Source organism: Leptonotus elevatus, chromosome 1, assembly GCF_054856555.1.
Source record: "Leptonotus elevatus isolate MCC_2025b chromosome 1, RoL_Lele_1.0, whole genome shotgun sequence".
NCBI classification, from domain to species: domain Eukaryota; kingdom Metazoa; phylum Chordata; class Actinopteri; order Syngnathiformes; family Syngnathidae; genus Leptonotus; species Leptonotus elevatus.
The window spans coordinates 3,548,874-3,569,963 of NC_141239.1; the positions used below are offsets into that span (position 1 = coordinate 3,548,874).

At 44.2% G+C, this 21,090-nt stretch overlaps 1 protein-coding gene across 2 annotated transcripts in view; it reads right to left on the bottom strand.

The window, feature by feature from the left end:
- Positions 1–21,090, bottom strand: part of LOC147180415 (nuclear receptor coactivator 2-like) — a 65,128-nt gene that overhangs the window by 6,298 nt on the left and 37,740 nt on the right. For both annotated transcript variants that reach the window (XM_086079691.1, XM_086079692.1), the window contains exons 7-20: positions 18,512–18,613; positions 16,139–16,279; positions 15,912–16,059; positions 11,357–12,404; positions 7,977–8,241; positions 7,084–7,269; positions 6,095–6,292; positions 4,849–4,954; positions 4,607–4,775; positions 3,766–4,014; positions 3,307–3,384; positions 2,542–2,749; positions 1,139–1,364; positions 949–1,069 (exon numbers count right to left, since the gene is read on the bottom strand). In XM_086079691.1, the coding sequence (XP_085935817.1) occupies positions 949–1,069; positions 1,139–1,364; positions 2,542–2,749; positions 3,307–3,384; positions 3,766–4,014; positions 4,607–4,775; positions 4,849–4,954; positions 6,095–6,292; positions 7,084–7,269; positions 7,977–8,241; positions 11,357–12,404; positions 15,912–16,059; positions 16,139–16,279; positions 18,512–18,613 (3,245 nt within the window). The remainder of the gene's footprint in view (positions 1–948; positions 1,070–1,138; positions 1,365–2,541; positions 2,750–3,306; positions 3,385–3,765; positions 4,015–4,606; positions 4,776–4,848; positions 4,955–6,094; positions 6,293–7,083; positions 7,270–7,976; positions 8,242–11,356; positions 12,405–15,911; positions 16,060–16,138; positions 16,280–18,511; positions 18,614–21,090) is intronic.

The window sequence follows — 21,090 nt, forward strand, 5'->3', positions numbered from 1 at the left end:
TAATGCATGCACGGATGGACGGGTATATGGACAGATGGATGGGTTAATTGGATGGATGGCCAGACAGACAGATGGACAGATAGACGGACTGATGGATGGATGGATGGACAGATAGACAGATAAATGGATTAACGGATGGATGGATTGACTGATGGAAAGATGGACGGATGGACAGATGGATGGACACATAGATGGATGACTGATTGTAAGAATGGACGGATGGAAAGATGGATGGATGGGTGAATTAACTGATAGATGGATGGATGGACGGGTGGATGGATGAGTGGACTAACTGGATGGATGGATGGACTGATGGAAGAATGGATGGATAGATGGATGATGGAAGGATTAATTGATGGATGGATGGATGGACAGAAGGATGGATGGACGAATTAATGCATGCACGGCTGGACGGGTAAATGGATAGATGGATGGGTTAAATGGATGGATGGCCAGACAGACAGATGGACAGATAGACGGACTGATGGATGGATGGCTGGACAGATAGACAGATGGGTGGATTAACTGATGGATGGATTGACTGATGGAACGATGGACGGATGGACAGATGGATGGATACATAGATGGATGACTGATTGTAAGAATGGACGGATGGATGGATGGATGGATGGACAGATAGATGGATGGAAGGCTGCACGGATGGATGAGTTAAATGGATGGATGGATGGATTAAATAATGGACAGATGGGCGGACAGATAGATGGATGGAAGGATGGACGGATGGACGGATGGATGGACAGATGGATGGATGGGTGGACTAACTGTTTGGATGGATGATGAATGGATGATGGATGGATGGATGGATGGATGTATAGACAGATGGACGGATGGATGGATGGGTGGATTTACTGATGGCTGGATGGCCACATGAATTAGTGGCTGCACGGATGGATGGGTGGATGGACGGATGATGTAAAAATGTCTGACCTGTTCCGGGCGCATGTTATTGACGTGTGCCGACATGTTGTTGATGTTTGCTCCTCTGCCGCTCATGTTGTTGTTGTACAAGCCGTCGCCGCTGGCGAAGGGAACTTGTTGCTGGTACACGCTGCCAAACAAAAACATCATCACGTCAAAATCGGAATCCGAACCTTATTTAAAGCGTGTGCGCGAGTACTTGTTGGCCGTCGGCATCCATCCGTTGAGGTCGCCGGCCCCGGCGGCGGGGTAGGCGGGCGCCGGCCCTCCTTGCATTTGGCCGTGGGCCGCCGCCATCCTGGGAGACAACATGGCGCTGCCGGAAGAACAAGCCAACATGGAGGCCGAGTCTTGATGATGATGATGATGATGATGAGGATGAGGAGGAGGATGATGATGATGATGAGGATGCTGGCTCATGCCTCCTGCACAATTTGAAAAAAAAAAATGTTGTTATTATTATTAGTGGTGTCAAAATGAGTGTGTTAATTTTGAGTTAATTTAAAGTTCTTTTAACGCCACTCATTTTTTTTAACGTGCGATTAATGAACACCAATGAACTGGGAGAATTCCACCTCAAAAATGAGCAGTAATAAATGTAATAATAATGCATATATTTGTGGAGGCTGAGGTGATGTTATATTTTACAACTTTAAAAATGTGCAGATTTTCACAAGTTATTTGATGTTAAAGATTAGATAGTGTTTAAAATGAAAAGAAAAATGCACTGAGCTGTCACCAACGTCTTACAAATGCAATTATGCCATCTAGTGGCAGAAATTTGACCTCAACATCAATACCACACTTGTTTTTTTTAAATCCAGTAAAAAAAAAAATAATTGTTAACTCAATTTTATGAATTATGAAATTACTGTATCAATGACTAAAAGTTGTATATATTTCTATCAGTTTAACATTTCTTTCCACTTTTATGTTTACAAGTGAATGCAAACTTATTACTTATCCCAACAATCGGCTCCTGTTGACTGTCTTTTGTGACCGATTGTTCAATAAAGCAAATGAAAACGCACCAGTGACTGTTTGTTTGTTTGTTACAAATTACAATTGGTTCGAGCTAGCAGTGGCATTCGCTAACAATGTTTGCTTTACCACAGACATGCAGTTGAGTAATTAGTTATTATTGCTATCTTGTTTTTATAATTAATAGAAGTTGTAAAAGGGTTTAGTTAAAAAAAAAAAAAAAAAAGGTCACAAGGCCGACATGATCTCACTGTAATTTATCTGATGTCATTGTTTTAACAATGTACTGCACAGTATTCGCAAATAATCTAAAAATATTGCTTAAGCGGCAAAAAAAATATCCATCCATTCATTTTCTGAACCGCAGTGAATTTCTGTAAAATTGTGACATAAATAAACAATGAAGCATTAATATGTCCTAAAACTCTCAAACAAACACAACTGTTGATTTGACAGTAAGAAAATGTTACAAAAGTAAAATGACAAGTTATTTCGTAAAGTTGCTTACATTTGCACTGTATTTAAAAAAAATTTTTTTTAACAGAATTTCTCTAGCAACCACATCTGCCAGTTCCCCCCCGACCTGTAAAAACACAAGTTTTTTTTTTACGTTGCGTGTACCGTAGCTTGGTGCGGCGTAAGCAAAGTGTTGTGCGGCGCTTTGAGAGAGACACGGATTGGACCCGCCCCCCGTGGCGGCCATGTTGGGTGGCATGTTGACGGCCATCATGGCTCCGTGCTGGTGTTGATGTTGTTGCTGCTGACGTTGCCGCAGGTGGTTGCTGAGGTACTCGCGACGCTGTAGCAACATCTGCGCGTTGAACGAGCCCTGGGAAGACGCACGCGATATTGTGACCCTTATTGTGAAAAGTCCACAGGAAGTCATCACTCGTGTGTTTTAATGCAATATGACATCAGTTGAAGATGTTGCGGCTGAATTTCTACTTTGGCCTGTTAAACACACATCTTACGCAGTCATTTGTTGCTTGGCAGACTTCACAGGGTCTCGATTATAATTGGTCCACAAAATATTAATGAATGCTTCCATTACACAGCGGAAAATGGTAGTTTAGTGTTATTATTTTGTTGTACAGAAGCTATTCTTCACACAGTGATGTATGTTAGTTATCTTTTTTTTTTTTTTAACATTGCTAACCAAAGCAGCCACATTCATGCATTAGTTACACGAGTAGATGTGAAAAAAATGAATTACCGCTCTGTATTAAACATAAAATGGACAAAAACGAAATCGCTAGCTTTATGTGCGATTGGCAATGAAATAAGACAAAAATACAAGCCAAATGTTCGACGTATTCTAACTACTGTGTATAGATATGAATTACTGCTCTGTATGAAATATAAAATATTTGGCATTTGAAGTCTGACCTGGGTGGGAAGGTTGGACCTGAGAGGTAGATTCATGCTGGACAGGCCAGTCATCTGATTCATGATTGGCTGACGGTTCTAGGAGGGGAAAATCAGACAGTTACCTGAAACGTTTCTCGACAAGCATGTGACACAAAACAAATCAGGAGAAAATAAACCTTTACAATATTGTGAGATATTTATTTATTTATTTATATATTTTATTTTTTTTACTTCAATTCAATAGCCCTTGTGTTGCTCCTTCTGGCCTTTGCCATCGTGGGGCAGTATAATAAGGACGGTCACAACCTCTCAGTAAGCTGCAGTAATATTAGAACAAGCAGCACAACGAGGCATTGAATTGAAGCAAAACATTTTTCATTCTTCACATTTTGTTTCATGATTTTTATAAGTTACAATATGATCGAGTGTGATCTCATGGAAAAAAAAAAATCCCAAAGTCCTAAAAATGCTTCTCACCAGCTGCGTCTGCAGGCGGTGCTGCAGCTGCAGCCTCAGGTTGTTGGGCTGCGGGGCCAGCGGCGGGGGCCGAACGCCGCCCGGCCGGGGGCCCTGCGGCCCGGGCATCCTCATCATGTGCCCCATGTGGGGGGCGCAGAGGAAGGAGGCGTCGGGGGGCTGAGTGCCGTAGCCGGCGTAGTGCTGAGCGTACACGGGGGGCTTCGCGTCTGACGGCCCGAAAACGGGATTCCGCTCCGGCGCGCCGCCCTGAGCAAATTTCACAAGTTGACTTTAGTTGGATATCACCAAGACAGCCCACTTACAAACCATTTCATTTGAAACCCTAACGTAAAAAAACCCTAAACCAGGTTTCAAATTCTAGTTTGAACCCCTAACCCAGAATAGCAAACCTAATTCGACAGCCATAATTTCAAACCCTTACCTTGTCTTCAAACCTTAATTTGAAACACTTTGAAATCCCAATCCAGTTTTTATACACTCATTTTGAAAGCCTGACCCCTAATTGAAACCCTTACCTAAAAACCCTAAACCAATTTTTTATTCGAAGCCAGACCTGCAACTCAAAACCTAAACTAGTAGGTTTTGAAACCTCCATTTTAAATTGAAACCTTTTTTTTCAAACCCCAATTTTAAATCAAGTTAAAAACCCTAAACCAGGTTTCATATTTCAAATTTGAATCCCACGCCAAACCCTAATTTCAAACCACAACCTTGACTTCAAACCCAAATCCAGGTTTCATACCCTAATTTAATAATAGCCTGACCCTGATTTGAAACCCAAATCTAAAAACCTTAGACCAGGTTTCAAATGCTAATTAGAATTTGAGGTTTGGGTCACCTGTCCGGCCAGCGTGGGGATGCCGAGCATTTTGTCGAGCTCCTCCAGGCCCTCGTAGTCCTTGAGGACGGAGCACAGCTGGTTGAGGAGCGCCCCCTCGTCTGCCGGTCCTTCGGGCGCCGCCCCGCCACACCCCGGCCCGTCCTCTGGGTGGACCCCGTACGGCGACCTGGGACCAGCGCGCTTCCATTAAGTTCACTTCACTTTAGTTCAGTTAAGCTCAAGGTTGAGATCCCCCCCACCGGTTTTGGGTTCCGAAGTGGTCCATCATCATCCAGTCGGGCCACGGGGCTGTCTGATTGGGCGGCGCGTACTGCTGAGGGTAGGCGGGGTTTGGCAGCTCCATCTCTGATTCAACAAAAGAAGAAGAATGTCAAGTCAATGGAGTGATATTATTTGAACAAAGTGGTAGCGCCACCTACTGACTAAAGGAAATAAATATTTGAATCGTTGATGTTTTTGTCTCCGAGCCATATTTGTTCAAGGATCAGTGTTTGAGCCTTCATGATATTGAAACACGATTCAATTCAATTCAATTTATTTTATTCATTTGTAAAATAATTTTTTTTTTTTATATAATATAATATAAAGCAATATGGAAATTCAAAGTTAAGTAAAATAAATGAAAGCGTACAGAAAGAAGTCAAACTTGTTTTGTCTGCCCTCAGTATAACAATTACACAAAATAATTCAAAATAATTCAACACAACCTGCCTGGCAAAAAATTTCATATTTTATATATATTTTTTTATTGACAGCGTTTTATTAAATATTTGGCTCAGTAATTAGAAATATGTAAAAAACGTAAATCAAACTATTATTTCATTGAAATAAATTAGGGGTGTCAGGCGATTAAAAATGTTAATCAAAATTAATAGCATGACTTCAACAGTTAACTCACGATTAATCACAAATTTGATATCTGTTCTAAATGTACAATAAAAAAAAATTGTAATTGTATAGTTGTTAACATAATGGATTTTTTTTTTTAACTAATAGAAATATGCCTGCATCTTTTAATCATTGATTTAGTCATTTCATAATAATTCATAAAATGTAGTTAAATTAAGAAGTACTATACTGTAAAAAAGCAAGTGTGATATTGATTTGTGTAGTGGTAATTTTTCTGCCACCAGATGGCACAATTGCATTAGTAAGACGGTGACAGCTCAGTGCATTTTTCTTTTCATATTAAGAGCTATCTAATCTTTAACATGAAGTAACTTGTGAAATTCTGCATATTTAAAAATTTCTAAATTGTAAAACACAACTTGACCCCAAGTCTCCACAAATATATGCATTATTATTACAGCTAAATTTTGACGTGGACGTGACTTCTACGTTGCGACTGGAATTCCCCCAGTACAGGCTTTACAAGTAAGGGGCGCTCGTTAAATTTTTTTTGGGGTAGTTAAAGGAACTTTAAATTAACGCACTTATTTTGACACCGCTAAAATAAATGAATTAAAATGTGATCATGTGTCTTACCGCCAGCCATTATCTGCATGCCGACCACGGATCGGGACGGCGGCGGCCCCCTGGCGGGTACGCCACCGTTGATGTTGGATAGCATGCGAGCTGCCCGAACCCCATGGGCCAAGGATGGCGCCAGGAGGGCTCCCGCCGGGCCTTGGGGGCCCCAGCCGGGCTGCAGGGAGCCCGCCGTTGGCCCACTGGACAACATGGCTGACAAGGAAAAGACACAAGAGGAGATGCAACTAACATTTTCACTTCTCCAGGCATACTTCAAACCCAAATTTCAAACCCTAATCTTGGCTTCAAACCCTCATTTGAAACACTAGATTGCTCATTTGAAACCTTCACCCAGGCTTGTCACACTAATTTGAAACCCTAATTAGGGCTTGAAACCCTCCTTTGAATCTCTAAACTTTATATGAAACACTAGGCATGGTTTTAAACCCTAACTTGAAACCCAAACCTTGGCTTCTTCAAACCCTAATTTTAAACACTATCCTGCCAGTTTAACCCGTCTTGACATCCCAATTTGAAACACTAATTTGAATCTGTAACCCTTGTATGAAACCCAAGCCACTGCTTTAAACACCAACCCTAATTTCAAGCCCTAGTTTGAAAGACTATAATTCTAGTTTAAAAGCCTAGCATGGGCTTCGCAGCCTATTTGAATCCTTAAACAGGCTTCGAACCCTAATTTGAAACACTAAAATGCTCGTTTACAACCTTCACCCAGGCTTTAAGCCCAATTTGAAACCCTAACCCAAAATTCAAACCCTAATTTACAATGGCTTGAATTCAATTTTGAAACAATGTAAATGCTTGTTTAAAACCCTAACACAGGCTTGACACCCAACTTTAAACCCTCAGCTCACACTTTATTCTTATAATTTTTTTAATTACATGATTGCAAGAAGAAATATGTATAAATAATTGAATTTGTGTGAAAAAAAAACCCCAAAAAAAGCTGTTGGTATGTTGTGCATCTTGCGTGTGGTTGTCACCTGCACGGTTGTTGACTGCATTTCCCATCATGCCTTGCTGCTGCTGCTGCTGTAGTAAGGCATAAGGGTTGTTGCCGTTGTTGCCGTTCCTGTGCTGCGGTGCGAGCGGCTTGCCAGCGACGCCATCCTGCGAAAGGCTCCTGCCGGGTGCCGACCCTCGAGCCGGTTGGACGGGCCTGGCGCCACCTACGGGAGCCAGAAGGAATTGCAAATGGAAATTAAAAGACTATCAAGTTCAACTTCAGTCCTGTAGGTGGCAGTAATGAAATTTGTTAAGTAATCATTTGTTGGATCTGCTGTGTCATTGCACCACTTGGCCAATGTCAACCAAAAGGGAAATTGAAAACTTGAAACCCTCACCTTTGCTTCAAACCCTAATTTGAAATACTAACCCAGATTTAAATACATAATACAGTTGATCAAGCATTAATTTGAAACCATAATCCTTATTTGAAAGTCAACCATTATTTAAAAACCCCAACCCAGGCTTGTCGTCCTAACCTTTGCTTCAAATATTAATTGGATATCCTAAGACAGATTTAAACCTGTAACAAAGTTGAAGCCATTATTTGAAACCTTTCCTTGGCTTCTAACAATTTGAAACCCCTAAACCCTATTTAAAACCCGAACCCTGACTTAGAACCCTAATTTTCGCCACATTTGCTTAGAACATTACTTTAAAAAACCTAACTCTGAATTAATTCAGTAAACCAGCTGAAACCCTAACTTAAAAGTCAGAATTTTGCTGCAATCTCTCATTTGAAGCTAACTAACCCTGTTTTAACATCTTGATTTTAAACCTTAATTTTGGTTGAAACCGTATCCCTTATTTGAAACCATATTTGCAAACACTGACCCTGGCGCTTATTTGAAACCCTAACCCTTTTGTGTACCTGCAGGGCTGATGGCGGGGAAGGCTGTGTGCTGGGGGGGCGAGCTAACGTGGTCCCCGTGGACGTCGTGAGTGCCGTGGGGGGCGTCCATCATCTGCAGGATGTCTCCGATGACGCTCTGCTTGTCTGCCGGGAAGGCGGACGGCGCCGCCGAGGGGGAGGAGGAAGAGGAAGCCGGACCTCCTCTGGACAGTTGTCGGGAGAACGGCTGACGAAGATGATGGCCGCCGCCCTGCAGGTTGTCCAGAAGATCGTCCAACTCGGTCTGAGGGGACACGTTCATGCAAGACTTCATTTGAAACCCTAACCCTGGATGAAAACCTTAACTCAGGCTTGAAACACAAATTTGAAAACCCAACCCTTGTTTGAAGCCCTAATTTGAAACTCTAAGCCGAAATTTAAAACCTTATCAAAATTTTAAACCCTGATTTAAAACCCTTACCCAGGTATGAAAACTTAATTTCAAACCCTAATCCAAGCTTGAAACCCTCATTTAAATTGAACCCTAACCTAACTCCGGCTTTAAACCCAAATTTGAAACCCCATCCATTGTTGGAAACCCTAACTTGAAGCCCTTAGCTCAGGCTTGAAAGAAAAACATTCAAACCTAACCCTCTTTTGAAGCCCTAATTTGAAATTCTAACCCTAAATTTAAAACCTAATCACATTTTATAACCCTGACCCTGTCTTAAAACCATCATTTGAAACTCAGGCTTTAAACCCTAATTTGAAAACCCAGATCTGAACCCCCATTTTTTTTTTTTTTTTAAAGCCTAACATGGGCTTGAAACCCCAATTTGAACCGCAACCCTTGTTTGAAACCTTAATTTGAAATTCGGATTCTGATTTGCAAGCATAATTTTAAACCTTACCTTAGTTTCGAAGGCTATGCCCAGGCTGGAGACCATAGTTTAATACCATAATGCTTGTTTGAAACTCGAACCCGACCCTAATTTAAAACCCTAAATGTGCTTTCAAAAGTTATCCCTTGTTTAAACCCCCACCCAGTCTTGAAACACAAATTTAAAACCCTAATCCTAATTGAAGCAAAAGGCTTTCATATAGGTTCCCCCGTACTTGTTGTCCTTTTCTCACGGCCTAAGGTGAAACTGTTGCTGTTTCCTGATTGATTTTGTGATTCAACGAAGCTCACAAATGATTGAAATTGAGCGCGACTCCCATACAAACGCGGCTGATCAAGTTACTGAAGCACGCACAAACACACACACGCACACACACACAAATGGCTGCTCACGTCCTGCGGCCGTTGGAGGAGGAGCTAAAAATAGAGCGGGGCCTCAAATGAGGTCACATGTGATGTACAGCGGGACGCGCGTACGCGGTCACGGCCGCTGTGGACGACGTGCACACGCACGCACGCACGCACGCACGCACGCACGCACGCACGCACGCACGCACGCACTTCCAAAGCATACCTCGTAAAAATAAAATGAAATAATCACGGTAGTTGTGAGCACGTCAAACAACACGCCAAAAATGTATCTTATTTGAGAAATAACGACGCAATAACATGAAGTCATGTGTCCTAATGTGTTCATTTCGACATCATTGGCATTGCTGACAGTCGTGACCGTCCGAGACTTTTGAGGCTGATGCTTATTTTAACCAATTCATAAAAAGAAAAAAAATTGGGGTGTCAAAATGTTCATTTTGAGTTAAAGGTCCCATCGTATGAAAATGCACTTGATTGGGGTTTCTATCAATAATATCTACAATCCAACCAGGTATGAAAAAAGTCAGTCCACGACTTCTTTAGCTTTCTCCCCCTTTCTAAAATGTGTGCTTCAAATGGGCAGATTCAACTTCCGTGACTTAGTGATGTCATAAAGACACGGAAGTGCACTCGACCCCGCCCCCTCGGGTTCGTGGCACCATTCTCTGGTAAAGGTTCGTCACGCCCACTGAAATTCCAGAAGCTGGCTGCGCCTTTCTTTTTCTCTTTTTCTGCTCGCAAATGCTCCGTGGAGAGAGGAAACACTGATCAGGAAAAAGTGGTTGCTTCCTTCGTCCCGAGTCTTTGAGAAGAGAGTGGATTCATTTTATTTTTGAAGGACGTGTACCAACATTATTTCTCAAAGGACTGTTTTGTTAGCGAAAGCCTGCTCAGAGTTGGATTAAACATAATGGATCGGTCCCAACAGTGTGACACGAATGCAAACAAGAAAGACGCAAGTTTAACATTTTTGATTTAGCCTTCCTTCCTATCTTTTCTTTTTCTTTTTTTTTCTTCTTTTTTTTTTCTTCTTTTTTTCTTTTTTCTATAAAGAGCTCAGTATTGTTCATTCGGAAATGTCATCATCATTGCTCTTTATTTTTATTTTTTTATTTTTTTTATTTTATATATATATTTTTTTGTGTGTGTGTGGGTGAGTATGTGTATGTGCGTGCGTGCGTGCGTGTATTTGTTAGCTCACCAAAAAACCTATTAGAAAAAATCTCATACCGTTCACCTAAACCGAACACCGCCGTCAGGAGACCCGAGGGGACCAAAGAAAACCAAGGAAGGTGAAATCCAGCACCGACCAGGCACCACCCACCAGAACTCCTCCCCAACCCAAGAAACATCCAGACCCCGACAAATCCAAAAAACATAAAATCAGGGAGGCCTTCCTATCTTTTCTAAAAAGAGATGTGCACTTTCTACCATATTACTGGTGTGTATTTTTAGTGCCTAAAGTGGGAGCTACATTTGTCGTGTGGAGGTTGTTTGGTTACAAGAGGTCAGATATGATAAAGCAAGACGGTGGTTGGATAATATGAAGCGGTTGCGTATTTTGTCAAGATACAATCCGCGGTGGTTCATTTGCCGTGACTGGCAACTCGCCGCCTAGTTGACGTGACTTTTGTGATGCTAACCGGCCGCTAAGTGGTCTCGGCGAAACGGCTAGCTCATTGCGACCGCGCAGTGGTTGTAAATGTCTACAAGCATTCACGGCAAATCAAGAGACATTCACGGCAAAATAACGTTCGCAGGAGATTAGGGTTTTTTGGCTGATTGAGGGACAGCAAAAATATTAGATCCAAAGTCAATTTTGACGAATGCATGTCAAAGACATGTCTTGTACACATTGAGAACAATTTTAGTATGTTGAAAAGTTGAATAATATGAGACCTTTAATATGAAGATCCTTTAACGGGGAAAGTAAAAGCACCTGTGGCTTAAGCCAATCTGTGGTAGGGTTTTTACATTCTGGCCCTAAATTCTCCACTTCCTGTTTAAAGACCTTAAAAAAAAAAATAAGCACCTTAAATGCTATAAAAAATAGCCCTGCGGAATTTATATCAAGAATTTCACGGTGTCTGGAATGACACCGGCGACGGAGGGGGATTTACTGCACATGTAAATTGCAAGAACTGACCTGGTCGGCAATGTTGAAAGCGGGGTCCTGTTTCTCCGTCTTGATGGTGGCCATATTGGCCCCGTCGCCGGCCTCCATCTTCATGGCTTTTTCCAGGATGCCGTTGTCGTCGCGGTCCAGCAGGTAGCGCAACAGCACGTTGTCCTTCTTCTTGGGGCTCTCCGGCTCCTGCTTGATGCCCAACTCCGCCAAGGCGGCCGCGCTGTCGTCACCGTCGCCACCCGCCGACTCGGACCCGGCGGGGTCCTTCCCCGTTGCCTCGGCGGTAAGCTTGGCCAAGTCCACCGGCGAGCTGCTGTTCTGAAGTAGCCTGTGCAGGATTTTGTGTTTCTCCTTCAACGTGGCAGAGTGGTTGGTGTGCGCCGCCTCCAAACAGGCGCCGACGCCCGCCAACTGCTCGTCCGCCAGCGCCCCGAGAGGCGAGCAAAGGTCCGGGGTTTCCATCTTAGTGGTGAGAAGCTGCAGAAGCTGCGTATGGCCTTTGGCGCTCAGTAGGTGATCCGTCTCGTCCTCGTCCTTTGCCTGGTCCGGCTCGCCCTCCTGCTGGTTTTGGGACGGGTCCTGCTGCTCTCCGAATTTCGCCAGTAAATCGTTTTCCAAGCCGGGTTGGTCGTTTTCCTGGGTGCTGGGAAGAGGGCTGCGGAGGGCGGCTTGCCCATCAGGGGACTCGGGAGTCCTGTGGCCCTGGTTGAGGGTCTGAAGTGCTCCGAGTGGGTTGAACCCACGGTTGCTGGAGCTCGTACAGATGGATACTGGAGAATGGAGACCGCCAGCCGGTGAGAAAGAACCAGGCTGGTGTTGGTGGTGGGGGCTGCCGTCGCTGCTGCTCTCCACCAATCCCGGGCTGTGGTGCTGGCGAGGAGACAAGATGGCCGCCTGGCACCCGGAGGTGACGCTGGGGCTTCCCTGGGCCGAGGGGCTGCCAAGTTTGTGGCAGTTGGCCTGTGGCGTGGCGGCTCGGCTCGCAAAGTGGTTGCCGGTGGCGTTGGCATTGGGAGAGCTGCTGGGCTTAGACACACCCAGGCTTGTGGGCACGTCCATGTTCTCCCTTGAAGAAGAAACACAGCGCTTTGGTTACAGCTGAACTTGACCTGTTTAACAGCATGGTGGCCTACCGTAGTGTTAATTTTATCCGCCAGTTTAAAATTGAGTCTAAGTTTTAGTCCAATTTGAGTCACGCTTGGTACAGTAATTTCTGGACTATAAGCCCGCTACTTTTTTCATTTGCATTCGACCCTGCGGTTAATGCGAAGGTGCGGCTTGTCCGTCAGATCACAAGGGGGGCGCACTATTAAGGAAGCGCAAGAGCGTCAGGCAGAGCAAAACAAACCAAATACAGTCGGAGAGACAGAACGAGAGCGAGACAATTTGTGCACTCATTATGGAAAAGAAAGTAGCGGAAATCCTTATATACCGGTGCGGTAACATTAAGCATTTTTTATGTCAATGACAATTTCTTAGTCCGGCCACTAAAGGGTTAAAACGCCTGCGGCTTACAGTCGGGTGCGGCTTGTATGTGTGCCAAACTCGAGTATTCCCCAAATTTAGCTTGCGCGGCTTATGGTCGGGTGCGCCTTATAGTCCAGAAATTACTGTCGTTTGAATTAGCGCCGCTCTGCCATCCGTCAGCAATGAATGTCCGTGCGGACTCACAAAATATTGGTTCCGGCTCATCCGGGTCGCGCAAATAATAAAAAAAAAAAATACTGTTTGATGTAAATATCGACTTTAACGGTGAAATCTGACTTTCGGGTTACATCGCCAGCGTACGAACGTAACTCGGCCGTAACTCGAGCACTTTCTGTACCGCAAGAATTCAGCTTGCTGGCAAGGTTATGCCAAACGGCTGCGATAAACAAAATGGCTGACTTGTATAGAGGTCTTTGAGGCTTTTTCGTGTGTAATGCTATTATAAACATAAGGGCTGGGTTTTAAAAATCGAATAATCGATATTGAATCGATTTTTCTTTTCGAGCATGATATAGGTTTATATAACCATGAATCAATTATTTTAATATCTTTTTTTCCCATAAAGTAAACAACAAAATATAATTTTAAGGGCCAAATTTTTGTGTATCTTACTGTTTTCTTGAAATGTACTGTTTACGTGAATTTAAAAGTATTTTCTTATATTTATGAAAGACCGGACATATTGCACTTTATGACAATTCACAATCTTTTTAATTTATATTTAATGTTTGTGGAGGTTTTTATCATGTCCTTGCTATTTAAGAAGAATTGATGTTCCATAATTAATCAATATCGGATAGAACCAAGTGAATGGAATCGAATTGGGAAAAAATGGAAATTGAATCGAACTGAACTCTTGTGAATCGAAATCGAATCAATTCAGGAAATTTGAATCGATACCCAACCCTAATAAACATGTCTATCCAGTTTTGTGTTGAACAGTGAAACTGGTCTCAGAGGCTAATTTTTTGGGTAACTTATCAAGGGGACGACTGGATACAAAATGGTGGAATTACACAAAAATGGCTGACTTTCATGCGTGATTGTATGATAAACACGCCTACCAAATTTTGTGTTGCTCAGTGAAACTGGACTCAAGGGCTCATTTTTTAAATGATTCAGGGGACCAAACTCACCAACGTACAATATGTAGGCTTCTAACCAAAATGGCTGACTTCCTGTTTAATTCCGGGCAGGTGTCATTGAGACTTTAGTCAGTAGACTGGAGTCCTTCAGGCAAGTTTTTCAAAGACCTTTTCAAATCCACCTATTGACTCTCTCACTGCCATGGACGTTTAAATTCGTCATCTAACTGTTTACTGCCATGTCATGTTTCGGTTCTGTGGGCTTGGGTGGGATTTTTATTTTTATTTTTGGGTGTTCTTGTTGTCTTTTGTCTGCGGTTATTGTTTTTGTCATGTGTTCCTTGTCTCTCCCCTTGTCTGGTCATGCGTTGTTGCCACGCGCCCCGTCCACACGAAAGCCAGTGTCAATGTGTCCTCACAAGTTTCTTACGCCGTTCGTCCACACGACGGCGCGGTTTTCGGGGCTTGAAAGCGATCACTTTCGAAAGCGGGCTCCAGAGTGGAAAGATTTCAAAACGCGGCCCGTACGCGTCCGTCTGGACGCCACATGCAGGATACTCCTCCAGCGATGACGTAACGGTCGCAGCTCGATGACGACGCGTCGTCGCACATTGATGACGTACGCGCCGATTCTCGCGTGACTGCGCGCGAACCGTCAGTCTGTCAACAACAATGGCGGATAGCCGCGTCGTAGTCGTTTAGCTTGGCCTCCTTAGCTTGCTTATGCTAAATATTTAGCTTCTTTATTCCCACGTTCAACAAGCGGTGTTGTACTTGAACCACCCGCCATTGTCACTTCTCCCGTGTTCGTCTTTTTCATGTTGTTTCGATACATGCAAAGCCATGTTTGTTGTGTAGATTGCAATAAAGTGTTGGTCTTCTTGGCTGATTCTTCTTCTACGCTTTCCGTTAACTCCCTGTGGCTGCGCCACAGCGCCACGCCAGACTTGGCATATATACACGTGTTACTTTCATTAATAAACAAAGTCATTTGTCCAGTTACTGCCTTTGGGAAATATTGACCATGTCATTGACATTTAAGAAGAATTGATGTGCTATAATCAATTGATATCGGACTGAATTTAAGTGAATCAAATCGAATGGATTGGGGAAATTAGAATCAATACAAAACCCTAATTTTTTTTAAATTCATTTATTTTATTGTTATTTATTAATATTGTTGCTTTTTTATATACATTATATATAATTAATATAAAATACTATTTATATTATTTGTTTATCATTTATTATATTTATTACGTATCTATTTATTACTATTTTATTACAAATTTTATGTACTTATATGTTATATAAGCCCTACATTTTTCAATGGGTTAGGGTTAGGGTTATCCAGTTATCGAGGGTTAGCCAATCATGGCTCAGTATGCTGACCAAACCCAGAAAACAGGGGAGCCATAAGCCACGTTACCTTCCTCAGCACAGGTGATGTCATCTTCAGTTGTGGAAAATTTCGTTTTTAAAGGTATTAATTGTACATGAAAAATTATCAAATTCATTCTGGACAAAATATTCACTTTCTACTGCTAAAAATGGCTCAATGAGTCAAGGATTCCTTGAAATGTTACACAAACATTGACATCAGCAAGGATGAGATACAAATGTTTTCATAATTCTAATTCAATAATTCGTAAACATAAATTAAAAAGATTTCGAATTGTCTTAAAGTGCAATAAGTCAGGTTTTTCATAAATGTAAGAAAATACTTTAAAATTCACGTAAACAGTAAATTTCAAGAAAACACTAAGATGCAAAAAAATGTGGCCTTAAAAAAAAAGAAGAAGAATCGATATCACGCGATTGATTCAATATCGATTATTAGATTTTTAAAATTCAGCCCTAATAGTTTGCATTCCAGCACTGCTGATTGGACAGATTTGACTGACATGGCAACACACAGAGACTGAAATTTGATTGGATAAAAAATATAACATCGTGGAAATAGCTTAATACAATTTCACAGATTATTATTATTTTTTTACCTCTGCAGGATGTGCAACGACAGGTAGAGTTGCGGCTCGTTGGTGGCGGGCGAGCGGACCAGTTTGCTTTTGGTGTGCGCCGACACCACGGTACCGTCGGACAGCGAGAATCGGTAGAGGGGGCTGAGCGCGTGGCCGTTCCGCAACACTGCCGGGGAGAAGGACGACGGCGAAAGGTGAGCCAACCAGAAAGGACGACGGCGCGGCCACGTAAAATCGCTCCTCACCGTCTTGCTGGTGCCTCTTGGCGAAGGAGGCGTCGCTGTCGTTCTGCAGGTGGAACCTCTGGATGCAGCGCCGGACCAGGTCCTCCCAGCCCGGCTTCATGGACGCCCGCAGGAGGCTGGTGTCCAGCGACGTGATCTTACCTGCCAGAAGGTTGACAGTGATCCAGATGGACGCGACATTGCTCATAAAAACGTTTTGGATCATATTGGGAACCGATTGTCCTGGGGGAACGTGAGTGGATGAGACACAAATGCAACGGGAACGGGAATCAAGTGCAATGCCTGATACTTTTATTAACCGTAGGAAGAAAGGTGAGCAGACAATCATGACTGGATGGAATGCGAGTAGACTGGTCGCCATGACTGGATGGAATGTGAGTAGACTGGTTGCTATGACTGGACTGGTCGCAATGACCTGACGAGATGTGACTGGACTGGTCGCCATGACTGGACAGAACGTGACTAAACTGGTCGCCATTACTGGAAGGAATGTGAGTAGACTGGTTGCTATGACTGGACTGGTCGCAATGACCTGACGAGATGTGACTGGACTGGTCGCCATGACTGGACAGAACGTGACTAAACTGGTCGCCATTACTGGAAGGAATGTGAGTAGACTGGTCGCCATGACTGGACAGGGCGTGAGCAGACTGGTTGTCATGACTGGACAAGACAGGTCGCACTGACCTGACTAGATGTGACTGGACTGGTCGCCATGACTGGATGGAATGTGAGTAGACTGGTCGCCATGACTGGATGGAATGTGAGTAGACTGGTCACCATGACTGGACTGAGTGTGAGTAGACTGGTCGCCATGACTGTACAGGGCGTGAGTAGACTGGTCACCATGACTGGACAGGGCGTGAGTAGACTGGTCAACATGACTGGACAAGACAAGTCGCACTGACCTGACGAGACTTGACTAGACTGGTCGCCATGACTCGACAAAACGTGACTAAACTGGTCACCATTACTGGATGGAATGTGAGTAGACTGGTCGCCATGACTGGACAGGGCGTGAGTAGACTGGTCGCCATGAGTGGATGGAATGAGAGTAGACTGGTCGCCATGACTGGACGGGACGTGAGTGGACTGGTCACCATGACTGTATAGAATGTGAGTAGACTGGTCCCCATGACTGGATGAGATGTGAGTGGACTGGTCACCATGACTGGACAGGACTGGACTGGTCGCAATGAGCTGACAAGACATGACTGGAATGGTCGCCATGACTGGACAGAACGTGACTAGACTGGTCGCCATGATTGCACGGGCGTGAGTAGACTGGTCGCCATGACTGGATGGAATGTGAGTAGACTGGTCCCCATGACTGGATGAGATGTGACTGGACTGGTCGTCATGACTGGACAGAACAGGGCTAGACTGGTCGCCATGACTGGACAGGACAGGACTGGTCCCCATGACATGATGAGGTGTGACCGGACTGGTCGCCATGACTGGACAACACGGCACTAGACCGTCGCCATTACTGGACGGGATGAGAGTAGACTGGTCACTATGACTGGATAGGACGTGACTGGACAGGACGTGAGTAGACTGGTCGCCATGACTAGAACAAGTGTGACGTGACAGGACGTGATTTGCCTTGACTTGTTTTGACTTGCTGCGGAGTGAATTGACTTGGCTGGGGTTATGGCTTCTTGGCTCTGACGAGGACGGCTAGGCTAGCTGTGACGATGGTTAGCCGTGGCGAGGATGATTTAGTTAGCTGTGACGAAGACGACTTAGCTGTGACAAAGACTTGACGCATGAACTTCCACACATAACATAGGCAACGCGCCCACACCGACTGGACAAACACAACAGAATAAATGCACCAACACTCATGAGACACACGTGGGGAAGGGAAGACACACACAGGTGGACATGATTAGACATAACGAGACAAAGGAAGAAACCAGGAAGACCAGACAATAAACACCAACCACAGGCAAAAACAAGAACGCCCATAACGAACAAAAACCCAACCCTTACAGAAGCGAAACATGACCGGCCGGGTCATACCAAAGACTATAAAAATGGGACCCATTGCCGCCCTGCTTGACACTCAACATTAAGGGTTGAAATTGGGGGGTTAGATCACCAAAGGATTCCCGAGCGCGGCTCCTTGCTGCTGCTCACCGCTCCCTCAGTGGATGGGTCAAATGCGGAAAACAAATTTCACCCCCCTTAGGTGTACTTTACATTTAAAATGAGTTAACGATGGCAAAATGAAACCACATCAATCTGGCATTTGAACAGGAGTGTGTAAACTTTTGATATCCGCTGCATTTGTGTGTGATACGCTGTGTTTCTGTGTGAAAGGCACAAGGTGGTAACCGTTTGCCGCAAGCTCCTCGCCGAGCGCTTTACCTTGGAGGTCCTGGCGCGTGGTGAAGCTCTCGTACGACGACATGGCCGTTTGCTCCTTCACCGGAACTCTTCGGGCCACGCAGATCAGACACGATTGCAGATCTGAATGCGTGCAAAGGGGAAATGTTCAAAAGATAAAATAAGCTGCGTATTTCTGAACATGTGTTTGTGCTAGCTTGCAACATCACAGTGGAGGCTAATTGACATCATTGACGGGTTTCTCGGTCCGTGACTTGGAAGTTATGCTAGGAGAAGGTTAGACATTTTCAAGCCACAGCTCGACCACATTGTGAGAAATGGTATCAGGTAAAAGCCAAAAGGTAAGCAGAGCTGCAGTAGTTTCCATTTCCAAAAATTGCAATTGTTATGCACGTACATTTTATTTTAAGGCCATCCATCCATCGGGACGACCGTCGGATGTCTGAAATTAGAGCGTCAGGAGCTTGTTTTCCCCGCGAGGATGACAAAGTGTAATTAGCGCCTCCCAGAGGACAAGCGGCGAGGTAACGAGGACAGGACGTCGGAGGACAGGAATAGCTACAACTAATAACTAGACTAAGTGCAATTTCTGCAGAAAGCTGAATGTTAATAGCTGAATGCTAAATTGAATGCTTATGAAGTCAATTGAAATTAAATCATGTAAAAAATTACAAAGTATTAAATGTAGTTAAAAGTAATAAAGGTTAGAAACAACATTGAGCATTCCCACGAATGAGTAAGAATAAAGAATCTCAATAACAACCAAAAACATTTTCCTTTCTGAAACAAAACTAAAATCTAAGTGCTTTTCAAAAACTAACTGAAAATAATGATAGCAAAAAATGGACTTCACTTTCGTCGTTAATTGAATACATGAGCTATCGGGGGTTAGTTTTGAATGTATCTATCTCGGTGTTACAGCACGGCTGTTTTAGCCCCAAGGACAACATAAGTAGCTCACGGGTGTGTTCTAAAAATAGCTCACCAATGATTGGACATGGCTAATAACAACCAGAAGAAGAATGATTACTTTTCTTTCTTTCTTTATATGTTTATTTAAACTTAACTTGCTACATGTTTCTTAATGTACCAAATATTCTATATTTTATTTAAAAATAAAATAGATTGTGTTCAAGTTCTAGTTAACCCCAAGGACAACATGAGTAGCTCATGGGTGTGTTCTAAAAATAGCTTACCAGTGATTACTAATTACTAATAAGAATCAGAAGACGAATAACTTTTCTTTCCGTCATCTAATATCGTCCTATGACTACTTGCTGTGATACATATTTTTTAATCTTACACCAAAAAATAAAATACAATTATATAAAATTAAATAAATAAATAAAATAAAAACAAATCTGGAAAAAAAAAACAAATTAGCTTCGGTGGTCGCTGAGGCACAAACGCGGACATGGGAAAAGTTGGGTGAGGCCATGGAGAACGACTTCCGGACGTCTTCAAGGAAATTCTGGTCCACCATCCGGCGTCTCAGGAGAGGAAAGCAGTGCGCCATTAACACTGCGTATAGTGGAGATGGGGTGCTGCTGACCCCGACTCGGGACGTCGTGAATCGGTGGGGAGAATACTTCGAAGACCTCCTCAATTCCACCGACACGTCTTCCTTTGAGGAAGCAGAGTCTGGGGACTCTGAGGTGGGCTTTCCTATCTCTGGGGTCGAAGGCACTGAGGTGGGTTGGAAAGCTCCCCGGTGGCAGGGCCCCGGGGTTGGATGAGATCCGCCCAGGGTTCCTAAAGGCTCTGGATGTTGTGGGGCTGTCGTGGTTGACACGCCTCTACACCGTTGCGTGGACATCGGGGGCAGTGCCTCTGGATTGGCAGACGGGGTGGTGGTCCCCCTTTTTAAGAAGGGGGAACAGAGGGGGCATTCCAACTATAGAGGGATCACACTCCTCAGCCTCTCAGGCAAGGTCCCGTCAGGGGTGCTGGAGAGAAGGGTCCGCCGAGGAAGTCGAATCTCGTATTCAGGAGCAGCAGTGTGGTTTTCGTCCCGGCCGTGGAACAGTGGACCAGCTCGACACCGGTTTGGTGGTCTCAACATTGCATCTCTGCTTTTTGCAGATGATGTGGTGCTGTTGGCTTCTTCAAGCCGTGATCTTCAACTCTCACTGGAGCGGTTCGCAGCCGAGTGTGAAGCGGTTGGGATGAGGATCAGCAACTCCAAATCCGAGAACCATGGTCCTCAGTCGGAAAAGGGTGGAGTGCCCTCTGCGGGTCGGGGATGAGATCCTGCCCCAAGTGGAGGAGTTCAAGTATCTTGGGGTCTTGTTCACGAGTGAGAGTAGGTCAGAGCGGGAGATCGACAGACGGATCAGTGCAGCGTCTGCAGTGATGCGGACTCTGTATTGGTCTGTCGAGCTGTGGGTCGTGACCCAAAGAACAAGATCCCGGATACAGTGAATTTCCTCCGCAGGGTGTCCGGGCTCTCCCTTCGAGATAGGGTGAGAAGCTCGGTCACCCGGGAGGGACTCAGGGTCGAGCCGCTACTCCTCCGCGTTGAGAGGCGCCAGTTGAGGTGGCTCGGGCATCTGGTTCGGATGCCTCCTGGACGCCTCCCTGGAGAGGTGTTTCGGGCATGT